The sequence below is a fragment of the Loa loa genome (assembly GCF_000183805.2).
Source record: "Loa loa unplaced genomic scaffold supercont3.15, whole genome shotgun sequence".
NCBI classification, from domain to species: Eukaryota; Metazoa; Nematoda; class Chromadorea; order Rhabditida; family Onchocercidae; genus Loa; species Loa loa.
Window position 1 is genome coordinate 521,735 of NW_018108195.1, and position 18,078 is coordinate 539,812.

General features: G+C 35.0%; 3 protein-coding genes across 4 annotated transcripts; 2 read left to right on the top strand and 1 right to left on the bottom strand.

Annotated features, from left to right (window-relative positions):
* Window positions 1–106: 106 nt before the first annotated feature.
* LOAG_01952 (hypothetical protein) lies at window positions 107–3,727 on the top strand. Its single transcript, XM_003137490.2, has 11 exons — window positions 107–260; window positions 464–662; window positions 1,077–1,168; window positions 1,241–1,321; window positions 1,390–1,473; window positions 1,537–1,653; window positions 1,888–1,952; window positions 2,031–2,193; window positions 2,267–2,368; window positions 2,627–2,896; window positions 2,973–3,727. The coding sequence occupies exons 1-11, from the start codon at window positions 138–140 to the stop codon at window positions 3,156–3,158; spliced, it is 1,482 nt and encodes a 493-aa protein (XP_003137538.1). The 5' UTR covers window positions 107–137; the 3' UTR covers window positions 3,159–3,727.
* Window positions 3,728–5,148: 1,421 nt separating this feature from the next.
* On the top strand, window positions 5,149–13,927 carry LOAG_16733 (the record flags this gene model as incomplete). 2 transcript variants are annotated; one of them, XM_020449385.1, is made up of 10 exons in its annotated part: window positions 5,149–5,266; window positions 8,815–8,932; window positions 9,057–9,136; window positions 9,417–9,498; window positions 9,746–9,797; window positions 10,526–10,660; window positions 11,205–11,378; window positions 11,464–11,559; window positions 11,935–12,069; window positions 13,766–13,927. In XM_020449385.1, 10 exons carry the CDS (start codon window positions 5,254–5,256, stop codon window positions 13,832–13,834), a joined length of 954 nt encoding a protein of 317 aa, XP_020307116.1. In that variant the 3' UTR covers window positions 13,835–13,927. The 2 variants fall into 2 exon arrangements, with proteins under 2 accessions (XP_020307116.1, XP_020307117.1); XM_020449384.1 differs by lacking the exon at window positions 13,766–13,927 and adding an exon at window positions 12,600–12,980 and having other exon boundaries at window positions 5,254–5,266.
* A 579-nt stretch (window positions 13,928–14,506) lies between these two features.
* LOAG_01955 (serpin protein 6) lies at window positions 14,507–16,702 on the bottom strand (the record flags this gene model as incomplete). Its single annotated transcript, XM_003137493.2, has 6 exons — window positions 14,507–14,674; window positions 14,756–14,914; window positions 15,330–15,542; window positions 15,774–15,962; window positions 16,182–16,393; window positions 16,521–16,702. Coding segments are annotated over 6 exons (1,123 nt in total), but the record flags the coding sequence as incomplete, so codon positions are not given.
* Window positions 16,703–18,078: the final 1,376 nt, after the last annotated feature.

An 18,078-nucleotide genomic window follows, 5' to 3' on the forward strand; every position in this document is an offset into this window, starting at 1 on the left:
AGCTCATTCTGTGGCAGTTTCAGTACGCGATGTTGGGAGTTCGAATCGTCTAGATGAAGGGGTTGAAGGATTTCTTCTGATTTCTTTTGGCTCAAACAGCAAAGTATTTCAGGCAGAAAACGAGGAGTGCAAATAGCATGCCAGTCAATGAAAAGATGCACCCAAGAAATCCATACAAGGATAAGCCTCCGGATTTTAGTTTGCTTGCTGATAAATTCGTTGAGTTTCGATCACACTGCTATGTCGGCTCTAATGGAAAGGTAAAATTTTTGTCGTGATAGTATAACACATATTATGTGAACGTATTACGGACTTTTTGATTAACTTTGGGAGGATTTCCAGGTAATTGTTGGCGACTTTATTTATGCTATCCTTTAAATATGATAATTTGTAAGCACAGTTCTCCCTTTTTTATAAACACTTGATCCTTGTTGTTATGAGCCATCGTAGTTATCATTTTCAGTTGAAAATGAATTTTCGTGATACGAATGCTGTGCGGATTTTAGCTCGAACTCTGCTACGCAGTGATTTTGGATTGGATGTTAATATACCCCCTGACTGTCTGGTACCACGTATACCTCAGCGCCTTAATTATATTCTTTTCATTGATGATTTATTGAAAGCAAATGGCATTTCCGAGAATGCAGTTGGCATCGATATTGGTAGGTGTTTTTTTGTTCAATCCGAAAAGGACTAAGTGTTTTAAGTATGACGTTATATAATATCCGCATGTAGAAAACGTGTGATTAAACTGTGAAGACCTGCAGATGACTTCAAGAAAACATGCAAAAGATTTATGGTAATCGTATCGAAAGCATGAGTCATTCGATTATCACAAGTACTGGAGGATTCCTGTTTCATTTCTGCTTTCGCAAAATTTTATTACATTATTCTGTATCAGGTTTTTAATCAAAAAATTATGGGCTTGACTATATCTTCACCCCGGTGTAACCGATTTCTGCGATGTCAGTTCAAAACAGTAGTTGATGATTCGTAGTCACAACTTTTTTTCAAAAGAATGGTTTTTCTTTGCTAAATTTAGTTAAATTTTTTCATTTATCTTGCTAAAAGTTCAGGGACTGGTGCATCTTGCGTATATGCACTGTTGGGTGCTAAACAATTTGGTTGGAGATTTGTGGCAACCGATGCAGATGCTTTTGCGGTTGAGGTATGCAATGTCATAAAAATTCAAAAATTGAAATCCATTGATCCTGATGAGGGGTCTTTTTATCCGTTTTAGATCGCAAGTCAAAATGTAGAGAAAAATGGTATGACCGAAAGAATCGAGGTTGTGCGAGTACCAGCGGACTGTATGATTAAGGTACCAGTTTTGTTTAGCTTAACATTTTGCAACCAAATTGGGCATGATTTGAAACGTGAACCTTTCAGAATGTTGTTCGTTCTCATCCAGAAACCGAATTCACATTCTGCATGTGTAATCCTCCGTTTTATGAATATGATGAATTTGAAGAGGTATGTGTTTTCATTGGCATAAAAATTTTAATGGTTCTCTTAATAAAAATTCTTTCTTTGCAGAAGTTCAGATACTTAAGAGATAATGTGTTGACAAATAGTGGTGGTGGATCGAACGGTGCGGTTCGTCCAGCACCTCACTCAGCCACTGTTGCTCGGAGTAACGAATTGGCTGTTATGGTATATAATTTTACACGAGATTTAGAAAAGCTTGGTTTAATCTTGCTTAGCAAAATCATGTTGAAATTGATTCACATTCTTTATTTTTTAACCTTCAGTACGTTCTTTTACTTTTTGGAGACAACTGAAACATCAAGCTGAGGGTTAAAAATTGAAGGAATCATAATGTAAGATTTATTTCGGCTTTTAATACTATTATTAAAAAAATCATTGTTGAAATAGATTGTATTTCAGGGCGGGGAAGTTGCATTTGTTTCTCGTTTGATTGAAGATAGCTTCGTTTTGCAAAATACTGTGAAGTAAGTTATCGCTATTGTATCTTCTAATATATTTCTTTGTTTTTAGCTTCTTTAAACACTTGATTTTTTCTTTTATAGGCTATATACATCAATGGTTGGCAAGAAATCAAGCCTTGTTGAGCTGCGAAAGAAATTAGGACGCTGTTTAAGTGTACGTTCAACAGTGACGACACTGTATCAAGGAAAAACACACCGTTGGGTGCTTGCTTGGACTTTTGAAGCTCGAATAAAACTGGATAAAGTTAGATTTGGCTTATATTTTTCGATTACGTGGTAGTGCATTTTCAGACTTGTAATATTTGATGAATTTTTAGTTGATGAAATGTTCACCGCCACTGGAGCTTTGTTTGCCATCAGTCTTGGATGGTAAAGAAAGTTCATTTGCTTGGATAAGAAAAGTACTTGGTGTATTGGAGGTATGTTCCCTGATTTCAAGTTTTTTGACTGCATTGGGATGTTGGTGATTCCAACAACCGTTCGATGACGTACTGTCTAGTTTCAGATACTAAATCATATTTGGCTCTCTGGCTCGTTGCACTGTCCTCAGTAATGAAATAGTCCAAATTATCGTAGACAAAGTGGAACTGAGATAAATCAATGTCATGATTGAAGTAATGAATAGAAATAGAATGATTTCGTCCCAGTGCACCTCTTTTTAAACATCATTATTGTAGATGTCTTGTGAGAAACAAGATGGTAATAGCTTTTTATGTGAAGCTGTCAAGAACACTTGGTCACAGCAGCGACAGAAACGTCGTGCAGAAAGAATCGTTTGCCCATCTTTGAACAAACGACACTGTCATGGTCGAGCAGATATTGGTTGCACAGTCAATTTGGGTAGCGGTGACGGCAGAGACAGTTATAGCAATGCTGGGAATTTCGCGGAGTGTACAGTATTTAGTGGAAGCAGGAAAAATGAGGATACACGTGATGTATCCATACAAGTTAGTTTCAAGTTTGTTGAGTTAATTATTTGCTTTTGTATTACTTCTTATGAGCGAATTAGTCCTCAATTTTCAGGCTTACATGCCACTGGATAGTGAATTGCAGCCATTGATTCGTTTTCGTTTAGTGATATATCCTTCCGAGCATTGCCTGAAATTATACTGGTTGGAGGGATCGCGTCACTGTTTGCATCAAATATGGCAGTTTTGTAGAAATCAGCTCGCCAAACTGGAAAAATCAAGCCAGCCTTCATCATCTTAGATTTTCATGTGTGAATTTCATGTTACTAACTTGTGAAAATGCGGTCATTGTTGAAAACAAATGCTCAAAGCTATTGCATTACCTATGCAACATGTTTCAGAGAACATCTTAGTTAATCATACTTTTGCGAACAATCAGGAAAGAAAGCGAGAATCAGAGGATGATTTTCTTTTTTACTTCGAATGTTACCTAAACACTTTTTTACAGAGCTAAACATCTCCTTCATTATCTTTCGTCAATTTACCATATAGATTTTGTTAGTTTTGATATATTTCGTCGACTTTGTATGTTTCTGTGAATAGTTCACAGTATTTGGGATCCATAGAAGAAACAGCTAAGCACCAATGAGCAAATCTCTTTGCAAATGATATGTAGGGTTTCAAAATCTTGGTGTAAACAGTTTTCTATTTTATTTATTTAGAAACCATTTAGAACATCGGTTCTTTTCGAATTTACCTTATAGTGGAGGGAAAAGGAGTACAAAGTTGTCATCTATCGTTTGTTACAAAGATATCATTTGTCGTTTGTGCTCATAGTTATATATATAATGATTAATATTAATAAGGTGAAAATATTTTGTATTCTTATGGGTTTTTTTTTGTGTGATGTCATTTTTTTGGAAAAAAATGTTCAACTGTTGTCTGCTGTATTAACTTGAGTAAATAACTTCCACCAACCTGTTTGTGATATTACTGTCGGCTTTGGCATGGTTTTAAAGTTATCATCAAGTATTGCTATGTATTTCGCGAAATGCATTTTATTTAGAAGGGAATTTCTTACTCCATGAAGATTACGCAGCTATACTGTCATTCTAAAAATGGGTTCAGGTTTTGTAGTTCCTCTTCTGCTATATAATACGCTATGTCATTTGCTCAGTGAAAATTTCCAAATAGCAGTATGGAAGTTAGAAAAAATTGAAATCTCATTGACTTTGGTAGCATTTATCAAATAGCACTTCTTCTATTTCCATGTAAGCCATTAGTACTTATAAATCCACTGGAAAAGAAAGACTCATTTAGAGGGTGCCTTATAGAAGACGTAACCTTATAGAAGACTAGCTAGGTGCGATTGCTGGAGTTTGTCTCTAGTTTTTGACTGTAGCAGTAATTGCGCAAAAAAACCTGTCATCCCAGTTGTTAAAAAATAGTCTTTTCAGTGTTTTCACACAGTTTTTTTAGTCTTTTCACAATTGTCACCGTAACCGCTATTTACTAGCTATTTACTGAGTACATGTTGTATAATGCTGTGCCATCCTCAGTTATAAACAGAAGGTTGCCAATGTCATCGATGTAGTTTACTATTTTAATGCAGGGTTGCAATGATGTTTGAAGCAGTTGGAAGATGAACATTTCTGATCATTAATGTTGTTTGTTTTACATAGTAGTCAAATCTTTGATAGAGTTGCAAGCGTAGACTAGGCCACTCTACTCTTCCTGCCACGTAACTTTGATATGAGCCAATGGAATGATTGCTAGCATGAAGATTGCTATACACGCACTGGGACACCATTCTTCATCTCATTGCGTTATATGTCATCCTTTTTTCAACTCTTGTATTTCCAAAGCTATATTGTACTTCCTTCCATGTCGCATGGCAATTTATGGACATTAGACATTTCTGAACGATGGTCGAGACTCTAAAGGAGTTGTTTCCGTACATTGTGTAAATGATTCTTTCCGAGTGAAAACATTTCCACACTTTTAATTTGATATACTAATCGTGTGCGGGTCATCACTGTGCGTTGGTGTCTTCCAAGCGTTGAAAGCAATGTGCTGAAGATGAGATTGCCTTTACGAAGCTTATTTCATGACGTGCTCTAACTTGCAAAAAAGTTATTTGTGTTCGAGATTCTTAATAAATTTCCTACATTCTTTCGTCGCACAGTGCTCCCTGGAAAATGAATCAACCTGCTTTGATTGGAAAATGGTTTAATGAATTGAATTGAGAGAAAGCTTATATGGTTATAGTGCTAACATCATTATGTATCTACAGGAGAGCTGGAGATGAACAAAAGTCGGATGAGACCGTATTCAATTCGATTATATTTTGAGTTGTCCTGCGCACTTGAACATTTGCCGTAAAAATCTGCTGAACAATGGAAGATCTCGGTGAGTTGCGCTAATCATTCTTTTTGTGCATAAGATTTTTTATATCTTCTTGATTTCAAGGAAATAATTTTCATTAAAGCGAAAGCTATTAAGCTCTTTATTAATAATGCTCTCGGAATCGTATTCACACTTTACGACATGAATCGTTTCTTATATAATCCACTTTCGCAGTCATTTAATATCTTAAATTAGCTAACTATTTCTTTTATATGCTGGGATGCTCTTCCTTTAACTATTCCATTATTATCGGTTGGATCGCAGTGCTGAACTTCTACATGTCCATATCACATGTTCATTTTACATCTTGACCGATAAAGCTTGTGCTCAAATAATTTTCGCTTTGCTTAAAAATGATCGACGTAAATTTCTTCCCTGTTTCTTCGTTCTTCGCACGAGGATTTTTTAAACTAGGGTCGAGACCCACGCAGGTTACATTCAATATCTGGAGCTGCATGTACTTATGATTTATAGAACTCATTTAACCGATGTATCGATTCTCTCTTGGCAAAATAATTTAATAATTTGGAATTTCAAACGCGTAATGCGTTCATTGTATGCCCATAACATTGAACAGTTTTTTTTAATACCTACCGCAGCAAATTCAAGACATTCGACAGTGGTATCAATATCATTATTGTTGTTAATAATTTCTATGTATTCCCTTCATATATACTGCCGAATAAATTTTTCCTAACATTTATTTCCAATTTCCCTAAATTTGCGACAAATATCCTCAACGTCTTCAGACACCATCTGGATTCGACAGTAAATATTCCATTCATTGCGCCTTAAAAATCAAAAAGCAGATACCCTGTTTTACACTATATCCTATCTTTGGCAATTAAGTAAAAGTGTATTAGCTGAACTGTCTGTAATCAAATAAAGCTTTCTCATTGTTTTTTTATTCACTCCTGCTGAGATCATCGTCATATCCATTTTTTACTCATTTCAAAATTAATGGGTTCATTTTTGTTCTACTGTTTGCTGTATGAAATTATAACGATACATGCCATCTCATCTAGAAATTTTAGAGTTCAGTTAGCCGGATTTCCATCTCATCCTTCAACCGAATAAAATTGTTTAGTGTTCTCACTTCATAATACGGCGTCTGTGTATAGTTGCTGTTGTGCTATATCCATTTCATTCTGTCTTTTGCCGTAGGTTATTATTTCGTGAAATACAGCAACCTTTCATCATCCTACCACATTACTGTTGACTAACGTCTTAACTATCATCTATCTATTCATTCCACTAATACGGGGAACCAAAAAACTTTTTTCTTTGAAAGTGTGATCAATAAAGTTTTGTGTTGTTTTTCTTCTAGCTCCTTTCCCACTTCCCTTCAGCTGTCATCCTGTTATTGCTAGTGCAACCTATTCGACAGCATTTATTTTCTACATCTTCACGGAACTATGTACTCCCATTTCATCTGTTTTAATAATATAACTTCATTAGTGTTAACAAAATTTCATCAGTGTTAACAAGAAAACAGTTTCTCCTACTCTAAAGAAATATCCCAGTAAATATAGCTTTATATTGCCAAAAAGTTTTGTTTCAAGTTATCCAGCAATGTCTACATCAGCAAGCAATAATGGCCGCCTTTCCGTCACTTGGGCCGACGTGGCTGATTATGCAAATGGTTCTTTTTGTTGTTAGTTGTTTACGTAATCTAGTTCCTTCAAATAAGGATCTAACAATTTACCCTTCTATGGCAAAATAGTAGCATTTATTTCATTAACTGCTACATGGGAAGGGAGAGGCGGTTAAGGTAGAGACATCTCAGTTGTTATTTTTACACGTGAGGTCTTGTGGAATGTGAAGAGAAATGGACAATGAAAAGGATTTAAACTTTGTTGGCAGCATAGTAGCATTTAATTCATAAAAGAATCGTCACTCATCTGGTTCGTTGTTGCTAGTAGTGGGTCGTCACACTGAAATATACATTGCAGAATGTTTACTTGCATACAACTTCCCAGTTACATAAGTCAGTCAGACTACTGCTTTCTTATTTTTCAAATGTTGTCGTTGAATGTTTGTCCAACATCTTCAGTTCGAGCTTTTCAACAATTGTCTATCGATGAACAACAACATACACACACATTCACATATATATAAATACACATACACCCAATGCACTCAATGTTTAAAGTAACTGTTAGCTTTCAAAAGTTTTAGACATGCAGTTGTATACTGCAAAGATGATGAGGAAGAGCAATAATAACAAATTTGGATTAGTAATAAAAATGAATCAAGCAGAATAAAGAATGCTAAAAATTCCATTTGGGACTGGTTCTTATTAAGGACTGTTGCTTTATTTATTCCATCTGTTCCTTTTGAGATTTTACCTGTCTCCAGTTCTTACGAAATGTGAGTTTATTCTGAATGTGGTGTCTCTTAAGAGGAATCTTAAGGAGTTCCCTAAAAACCTTTTGACCACTCCTGAAACTTTAGTTAACTAGTCATTATCGGCATATATCTTTTCCTTCATAAAGCATTTGTCCTAAAGCTCATGCGAATATCTTGATTTTGCAATCGAACATATGCACTGCATTCGCTTGATGGGTTTCATTGTTTTGGAATTCGCTGTCCTCGCTAATCACTGAGTGCTGATAACTTTTGTAAGTAGGAACTTTTGGATTATCTGGTGATGGACGTAATTTTGTTCGGTTTCTCCTAAAGCTCTTCAATTAATGAGATTTATTTGTATCCCCTACATTTCATCTCCACTCAGAATCGCTGGTAATTGCAGCATAAGTATTACATTTACTTTGGTCTTTAAATTTTTATAAAGCATCGTGCACACAAGATGTATTCCTATCCTGACATTCTAATCCATAAATAGTTGCTTTTGTTTAACAATCCAAGTTAAGACATATTAGCATAATATATTATTGCAGTGTTGTACGCATTCCAGAAAAAAAAAAACAATTAGAAAAATATAGGCATATTGCAATTTTTTTGACTTTTAGAACTGTTAGTTAAAATAGAGGAAAAAGGACCAGGTATATAAATGCCGGATAAGTGGTAGTTAAACGAGAAGTACAGACATAACTTGTGGAAAATTTGCCTAATTTAAACTGTGTTGTAATTTCGATTCGGATTCATGTATTATCGTGTTACATAATTATGCAGAATCATTGATTTCATCGTTACGGATGAGTATCTTTCGAATAAGCACCATTCTATGTCAGCATTATAGAGGGTAACTTTGTGGACACATTGAAATTTACGTTGGGTTTGTATCTTTTAAAGCTCTTCTCTTACTTTTTGTGCTGCCAGTCATCCTGTTGCAGCATTTATCTGGTTTTCTTCTTTATCAGGAATATTCTATCTTAAGTTTATAAAAAAATCGTTGAATTTGAAAAGCTACTTTTGAAATTCACTAAGCCATGTTACGCTATGGGAGATATTTTTTAATGTTTCTCCTATCTTAAACAAAATTATATATTAATACTTGTAATAAATTGTTTATTAATATATTTTTTATCAGTATGTTTATTAATATAGAACATTTGTTTTTGTATACAATTTTTTAATCTCTATTTCAGAAGCTCTGCTTTCTGATCTACAGCATACAACGGAAGTGTTGAAACGAGCTAAATTTAACGATCGTTGCTCATCCAATGCACCTGATTTAGAGCCCGTTTATCAAGAACAAACTAGAAGGTATGCTATATAGTGTGGTTCGGTTTGGAAATTTTAACCAATGAGACCTATTAAATCTTGAAATACGAAACAGTGGTAGGAACGACACTTGCTTCTATCTGAAATTCCATCGGTTTAATTTCAGTTACGGTAGTTCTTTTCACGGTCTAGACAGTATCGAGCAGATGCTGGATGATTATTCACAAAAGAGGAGAAGTCCTGAAGGTACTGTTTCATTGTCTGTTATAAGCACTAGAAAATCTGGTCATTCAGTGTATCTCATGCTAGGGGGTAATGTTTCGTGGAGATGTTTTGAGATTGATAAATTACGCAGTTCAGAGCAGAGGACTTGCTACTTCTGCTCATGGGTTATAATGGAGAGTAATTACTTTTCGCAGTAATATAAGCAGAAAGGAAAGAAAACAGTGTCACTAACATTTCATGTCCAGTTTTTGGTATTCAAACCTTCCAGTGATTATATGCACCTCTTCATTAATTTTTACAGATGAACGTTGTGCTAATACTTTAACAAGTCAAGCGGAAAGACCTACAGTGCAAAGTTTGTTTAGAGAGCTTGAGCATGACAGGTAAGGAAATTAAGTTCAAAATAGAGATCATTTCCAGAATTAAATTGAACTTTAACCGATTTGTGTATGGTACTTCTGATGTATTTATAAATATGTTAAGCGAATTCAGTGAAAATCTCTTTGATTATTATAAATCAGAGATACCGAAACTCTGTGGTTGTGATCTTCATAATATTAATTGATAAGTAACAAATTTGGAGTCCAACAACATAATGCAACGTTGAAAAAGCTTCTAAATTTGTTTCAGTTACAACAGAAATGTTGGTGGTGATTTATCACAATCATTTGGTAATGTTCAGGTTCGTTCAACATCGTCGTTTTTGTGATGTGAATGAAGAAATGGATTGCAAAAAATGGATTTTTCTGACTATAACATTTTTCTGATTTTTCTGACCATTTTTCTGACCTATATTTTCCTGACCTGTAGTATAAATCAACAGGGAAAACGTCAACGGTCATTTTCCTATTACTCTGTATTCTATCACCACATGTTCACTGAAAAATATTAGAATTGAAAGGCATATGTTCTACTATGCAAAATCCATCTCTCATGTTTGCCAACTTTCTCACAATAAGTCTTGAGAAAGGTTAAGTTGGCGGAAAAATCAGCAAATGCTTGCTGAACTTTTTAGCTTATACAGAAACTAGTTTGCCTGCTGAATGCTGTGCAGGAAGTGTTCTAGCTGCTTACTTCATCCTCTTCATTAGTAGTTCACAATTTCTTATTTTTGATTCACGTTTTCCTTACTTGGTAAATGGCCACGCATGTAATTCTATCAGGATTACCACATCCTACCGTTCAGGCAGTATTTCTCTCGTAGAGAATGGCTTTATTCTATACATTGCCTTTCATGATCTTTATAATATGAACTTACATTGCCATATGTCATTGTTTTCTACTCTTTGTCTTTATACCACATCTTAATGAAATGTTATTTGTACTATATTTTTTGAGAGGTCAACTTTTGGTTAACAATTCGTGCTATTAAATTATGTTTAGGAATGTGATCCGTGTTATAATTTGCAGCAGAACTCGTTGACGGACGATCCGTTGCAGCTGGATTCAATGTTGGGAACACTGCAAAAGGATATGTCGAAACATGGCATTAGCACGATTCCCAAAGGCGATTGCGCTTCTTGTGGCAAACCGATCATTGGACAGGTTGTCCTTATTGTTCACATTCTTGTAAATATATTTATTGTCTTCCTAAGGATAATAGACTTCAAGATGTAATTTCATTTTTAATTTCAGTACTCTTTTGTGCATCTTTGTTAGCTTCTAAGGTCACTATTACTGTAAATTAAATTTTTGCATTAAATGAGTCAGGATGTGAAGTTAAATTAACGATACTTACAGACAAATTTCATTTAAAATTTTAAAATAACAATTCCAGTTATTTGGAATTAAAATGTATATCATAAACATTCGTTTGATAGATTACTCAATGAAACTATCTGATATTTCTATCTGGTATTTTCTAATCTCGAGATATTCATCTGTCCGATAAAGTGTTCATAATATTAAGCACAATTAAAAGATCGGAAATTTCCCGTGTCTATTTTGAATGTATTTCTCATGTTTTGTGTCGTTCTTGAGTTTTTGCTGTTATTTTTTACTAAAAGTTGTTACATTTCATTTAAAAATATGAAGTCGGGCACTTTTGCCTGCTGTTATTAGGGTATCTGGTAATGTAAGTAATTCACAGGTGGTCATTGCATTGGGCAAAATGTGGCATCCGGAACATTACGTATGCTGTCAATGTGGTGAAGAGCTTGGACATAGAAATTTCTTCGAGCGAGGCGGTAAAGCTTACTGTGAGAATGACTACCACGACATATTCTCTCCCCGATGTGCATATTGCAATGGGCCAATCAAGGATGTTGGTTTTCAGATCTTTGTAACTCTGATATCAAATGATAACCACTTGCAGACAGGCCCACTAATTCCTTTCTTTTGTTTTGTAGCGATGTGTGACAGCACTTGGTAAAACATTTCACGCAGAGCATTTTGTATGTGCAGAATGTGGCCGGCAGTTTGGCGAAGAGGGATTCCACGAAAAAGTAAGGATTTATAGTAAAGAAAAATTGTCTCCTGAAGCTTGAATGTATATGTTCTTTTTAAAATTTCAGTGGGTTGAGTACTACAATTAGAAAATACTAACCAAATATTCACTTTCTTGAGCTTCTCATAATAGTCTTCATATGTCAAACGTTATGTTCATTATGTTCATTTAAGTTCTGTGGTAGTCATTTGCGGCGGTTTTCTTTCATTAGCAGATAATGTATATTGCGTTTTCAAAAATTTCTCTTGCGCATATTTCAAAAATTTAACAAGATTTTTGTGCTTAAAACAAGGAGAAGTGTGTTCTATAATGATTACCACAAAGAAAAAAGAAGAAAAAAAAACGATAAAGTCGTAGCCAGTATGGTTTCCAGAATGGACAACCTTACTGCAAGACGGATTTTTTTCGAATGTTTGCACCGAAATGCAATGGTTGTAAGAATCCGATCAAAATGCATTTCATTACAGCACTGGGCACGCACTGGCATCCCGAATGCTTTATTTGCCAGGTAGTCTTTCTAAAAAAAATGTTCCATTTGAAGTTTAACAAGTTTTGAAGTGTGAAGGCTTTTGAAATTTTGCTTCCATCGTTATTTTTGTTCTGTTCTCTAGCATTTGTGAATGACAAAGCTTTTGACTCAGCAAAATTCATAGCATGGTGTTATTTTTGAACAGTTTCCTCCAGTGAGTTTTGGTAATCCTCTCTGTCTTTAAAGTAGGGCACGAAGAGAGCGCAATGAGTAAGTTCAGTTAATTTTGTTGTGGGTCTTCGTGTCTCCCCGGTGCATATACGTAGTTGAGCAATAATAGACTCAGGTCTACCATGTAGCAGAAGTATCATTCTCGGGGACTGTAATATCATTCTTCTTTGATTTTTTTGACTGTAATATTATTCTTGGTTTTTTTCTTTTTATTTTTTCCTGCTACTGTTAGGACTTTGATCAGTGAGTTTCACAGAGTTCTTCACGTGAGTTTTTGATTCTACTGAAAGGAAAGTAATCTGTCTAGTAGTACCAGGAATATTGATGAGTGATTTTAGGAGTGTGGAAAGGCTTTCGAAACAGGATCATTTTATGAGCACGGCAATGTGCCACTGTGCGAAATGCACTATCACGAAAAGCGCGGTAGTTTGTGCGCCACTTGCCAAAAGCCTATTAATGGCCGATGTGTCTCAGCTGTAGGACAGAAGTTTCATCCGGAACATTTCTGCTGTTCCTACTGTCGTAAGCAGCTGAACAAGGGAACATTCAAAGAAGTGGATCGAAAGCCATTCTGTCACAAATGTTATCACACCACCCATCTCTGATTTTTTCCGCATGGGTGTTCGGGATATTCTCGTTGTCTTATCTAGTTTTTGTGTGACTTTATCGCCTTTCGCAAAAGTACTTTTACGAACAAACTGTAAAAGTACTTTTACAGTTTATTCGAAGCTGTGTGTTCCGCCATGATACGCAAACGACAAATATGAAGTGACATTCTTATTTTTACTGTCCTTCACAATGATTCCTTTTCCTTTTTTTTGGCATTATTTCATTTCGTGAAATCATTCGAGCAGTATAGTTTTGCTTCCAGCTAAAGCATTTCTTTTTTCATTGCTGTGCAATTGTTTTTGTGCTGTTTTCATCTCACTATAATTTGCTTGATTTTTTATGCATTCAGATTATTTTTCGTCCCTTTTGTCCACTTCCCTTTGAAGTCATTTGATTTGAGGTACTTAGACTTATATTTTATTTATGTTGTAATATTTATTTCATGGCACCAGGAAGTTATTCAGTGTTCTCAGAGTTGGAGATACCAGTTGGAAGAAGCCATCAAGAAAAAAACTTTAGGCGTCCTCGCTTCCCTCGAATTGCCGTTTTAATGTTGTTAAATGTGATGAATTAGTTTTGATATTTGAAGTTATGGTTTTCTAAAAAGGAAAGATACGAAGGATTACTGGATTCCGTGGGAATCATTGTTGCAGTGGTTCTGGTTGTGGCTTAATAATCAAGTTTAATTCTTTTGTCCTCTTATTATTATTTAACTTTTTCAGCATGCCTGCATTGTTATTTAATCACGTAACGATAAGAATGGAGTTGGCATATCGTTTGTTTTGCATGCCTTAGTTGCAAGATTGTTCATTTCAAATACGGAGTTGTTTGCAAGTGGAAAGTGAAATAATGCTTGAATGAAAAGCAATTTAATGTTGTACTTTTCACCTTCTAGGGAAATGAATATTTTGTAAGACGATGTCCGATGCACGTCATATATTTCGAGAAGGAGGAAGAGAAATAGTTCAAGTGATTGAGGTCTCGAGTCACGCTACATGCATCTTCACGGATATCAGTTATTTCACGCTACATACATCTTCACGGATATCAGTTATTTCAAGAACATAATATGTAAATTACTCGTATGAGACACTGATTGGTGATTCATTTGATGCTATTTTCATATATTTCTTAAATATGATAAAATATTTGATATTGGAATTGGAACTATCCTGTAATATATGATGTATTCAAGAGTCTAATTTGCAAAAATAATGAGGTATAGGAAAGAATTTGTTTTCCCAGTTCGCTGAATAGTTGAGGAGAGGTAATATGTGTTAGTTTTATCTGTCATCTAAGCCTTTCAGTTTTGAGTCGCAACGTAAAGCTCAGGGTATTTGTGCAGGACTTATGTAACATCGAGATTAGTAAGCTAGATATCAGGCAATTCTACAGGTCAAACATTGTGCTGGGTAAAAAGACAGAAAATACAAGAATATTTCAAGAGTGCGCGGCTCTTGCACAAACAGCGCATCAAACAGTTGTATATACTGAAGGGTAATTTATTAGAGTATATTCTATCTGAGCAGAAATTAGCTGTGTGGAACCCGTTCGATAACAACAGAGGAGGGGAGTCATATCAGCGAAACTTTCAGTTAAACAAAGAATTTCTCCCTGAAGTCATATCAACATTTCATTAACTGGAATAGTGTCCTATGAGGATCATCTGGTCGATCCTTGTGATGACGAACATAAATGGATGATTGGCAATGAATTTGATATGTCCACCTTGCCACAGGACAGTTAACTCATCGTTTGCTATTTCGTGTGTGCTATTTACCGGATACGAACCTTTCTCATTAATCTGCAACAAAGGGAAAGGTATAGTTGTTGAATTAGTATAAAGTTTACATCCATCTTTCACAGCAACAGTGTAAATTAATACCTCAAATTGTGTCTTCTGAATGAGCGTTGAAATATGTATCTTCTGAATTGAAATGGCCGAAAAATCAGCCCGACTGGTAAATGCTTCCACTATTCCGAGATTTGCCAACGGCAAATTCAGTTCAAAATGATTTTCTATCGAAAATCGAGGTATTTCAACCTTAAATATATTGACATAAGTTTCTGGCGCTTTATCTACTCGAAATGAACACCTTAATAATGATTTCAAGCCATATTTCGAGGTGCAATCGGTCTTTGTAGTGCTTATACTAGTTGCAATGATCATTTAGAAAATCTGTTTATTCCAAAAGCCGTATCTCCGCTGATAATGTGATAAGCATTCGCCGATAATGTGATAAGCATTCTAATCACCCCTATATGGACACGGATTGTACTATTATCATTATAAACTGTCGATCACTGCCTCTCATTACCCAAAATTGGGTCATAATTACTTCTTATACATTGTAAAGAATCAGACCGGATTTCTGGGCAAATAATAATGTCTTAAATGTATTAAAAGAAATTCTGTTCACTATCGACTTGAACTTATCAAATTTAGTTAAGACATCTACCTCGACATCCATTATTTTACACCTTGCAATCAAAAATAGAAGATGACGCCCAGTCAGTTCGCGCACAACATTTCGCAACGCAAATTTCTCTCGTGGTAGAAATATATAAAGGAAAAGATTAGAATCCAAGTGATAGGGAAGACCGAGAACCTGTACATCAACGTCTTCGGTATATTTAAATTTATCAAATGCCCACATGGACATCATTTCTACCTGCAACGGTTACGTGAGGAAGGACGAATGCAACCCATCGAAATGTGCTACAAATCTTAGGTGAAAACTATACTGCTTTCATAATCACCTTCGCAGATTGAGAATTTATGAGTACTTTCAAGAAAGGTCAGCTCAGTTCATCCTTCGTTCTATCTTTCACACCGAGTTGTTACTGAAAATTTGTAACCAGCCTGTTTGGTGCGATGACTGTGGTATGAAAATGATATCTACCCGAGTGGTGCTGTGTTCGTTCACGTAGAAATCCTTCGCAGTTGTCCTTCTCTCGTCAAATGGATACTGCCAAGCAGCGTTCAAATAAAAACTATCGACGAGCATGAAATGCCAGTCTACATTACAAACATTTCTCGTAAAGATTTTAAACTCTGATTTCGTTTGATTTGCAATCCACTGATTGATAAACTGAAAAGAGTTGACAAGTCAATTGAATATTATCTACATGTAAAGGTCACCTGGAATAGCCAGGAGACAGTTGATCGTGAAAAGCTGCAACTAATTACTTTGGTATTAGTTATTCCTGATACTTACAACCTCATCTGTTCTATAGCATTACGCATCCTATCGTCCATTTCGCAAATAGAAAACTAAATTCTTCTTCCAGATCAGGCATAAAAAACCAACCGCGACAGTGGTTGATGTGTTTTTGCAGTCGAACTGAAGTATGTCAGCCATATAATTTCTTGCGATGTCTATCATAGTACTGCTCACGGTACCACGATCACAAAGATGTAGAACTACCAAAAGACCAGGTGCTATAGTTGTACTATTATTTCCTAGCAGTAATCTGTTGGCTAGCAATGAATAATACTTTTGTATTGCATTATTACTGAAACCTGAAGAATTATAGCAGAAGTGATTACTAGGTAAAAGCAATTTTGCAATTTACCCATTTCCTCCTTCATTCTGTTTTGGGTAATTTCCCACTCCAATTTGAGTACAGCAAAAAAAAAAGAAGGGTACCTTTTGCGAAAACATCGTTTATCTGCAGCCTTGTAGTACCATTTGCAGCAGCACTAGTCAATGATAATGTTATCGCCAGTGATAATGGTGACAGCACTGCGTTAAGTTCTTCATCTGCTGCATTTGACAATAGCCGAAGCGAGAAATTTGCATGTATCGACTGTATTGTATCTCTCGCAGACCTGATATAATATATATATCTTATACGCTTCATTTAACTAAAAGCATTGAAACTCATTTACAGATGCTTTTTGTTGATAACTGCAATGTGTTAAATAGTTAGGAGGCTTACTTGTCCAGATAATAACTTAATTCATGAGCTGCTATCGAAGGCCAAAACAAAGTGCATATTGCGATGGAAGTGAATAAGATAAGAGATAGTAACTGGTGTGATAACACATTTTGATAATAGTGATTGCACATAACAACAGATAAGTTGATGATATGATAATGCTACGAAGAGAGGACAATTGCAGTTGTTGTGATTCCAAGGAACGAAAAATGTCGTGAGTAATAATGAATAGGGATATCAGTGTGAATGCGAATATTGCCCTTCTGCACTAATATAAACAAGCTGTCTTCCTTCAGCTGATGATGTTTCATTCATTTCCATCCAAAAATAAAAAATGGAAGCGTCAGTTATGTATTGGTGGCAGTTTCGATTCCTTCATCGCTTATCTCTTCCTATCCCTGCGCTCTAACTTCTGGGCAATGGTTACAAATCTTCCAATCCGGGTCAAATAAGCTCGAATGACTATATTGACCTCTCGTGCCTTCCTCATTCTGCTTTCTTCATTTCCAGATTTAGGTTTACACTCTCATAATTCGTAATGATTAATAAAATTTGTTCAAATATTTTCAGATTGCCTCTCTCTCAGAACGGCTGTCCCTCCCCTGCCGCATTCCCCTTCAATCTTGTCATCCCTGTATTTCTCTCACTACTAATTTGAAATTGATTACTTACGGTATATCCCGACATTCTCCTTCATGCGCCTGCTGAATCATTCCGCCAATTCCTCAATTCTCTCTTTAAGCCTCAAGTTATTAAACGAGACCACTGGGATTTGAAAGTACTAGCTTCAAATTTACAACATTCAGAATCTTTGAAGCAGAGAAACAAACATCTTCATTCGAATTCGAAGGTGATTAATTTACTTTTTACAGGTATCACCACAGATCTTTTTACGCAAGGCGAGAATTGTGGATAAACTTGGCTCATTGAACTCGATATTGTTGAAGCTAATGTTTGGCCGACAATTGCTCTCATAGCTTTCGGAAATTTGATGGATGGATATGTCGTTGATGATATAATATTCATTACGTAGAGTTTTCTATAATAATAATAATTATAATAATATTAATAATAATAATAATAATAATAATAATAATAATAATAATAATAATAATAATAATAATAATAATAATAATAATAATAATAATAATAATAATAATAATAATAATAATAATAATAATAATAATAATAATAATAATAATAATAATAATAATAATAATAATAATAATAATAATAATAATAATAATAATAATAATAATAATAATA

Excerpts from the sequence above, each read along its gene's own strand:
- LOAG_01952 (XM_003137490.2), top strand. The coding sequence starts at position 138 with ATGCCAGTCAATGAAAAGATGCACCCAAGAAATCCATACAAGGATAAG. Across the intron at positions 2,194-2,266 it reads CTCGAATAAAACTGGATAAA|TTGATGAAATGTTCACCGCC; the intron begins GTTAGATTTGGC and ends ATGAATTTTTAG. Across the intron at positions 2,897-2,972 it reads CACGTGATGTATCCATACAA|GCTTACATGCCACTGGATAG; the intron begins GTTAGTTTCAAG and ends CTCAATTTTCAG.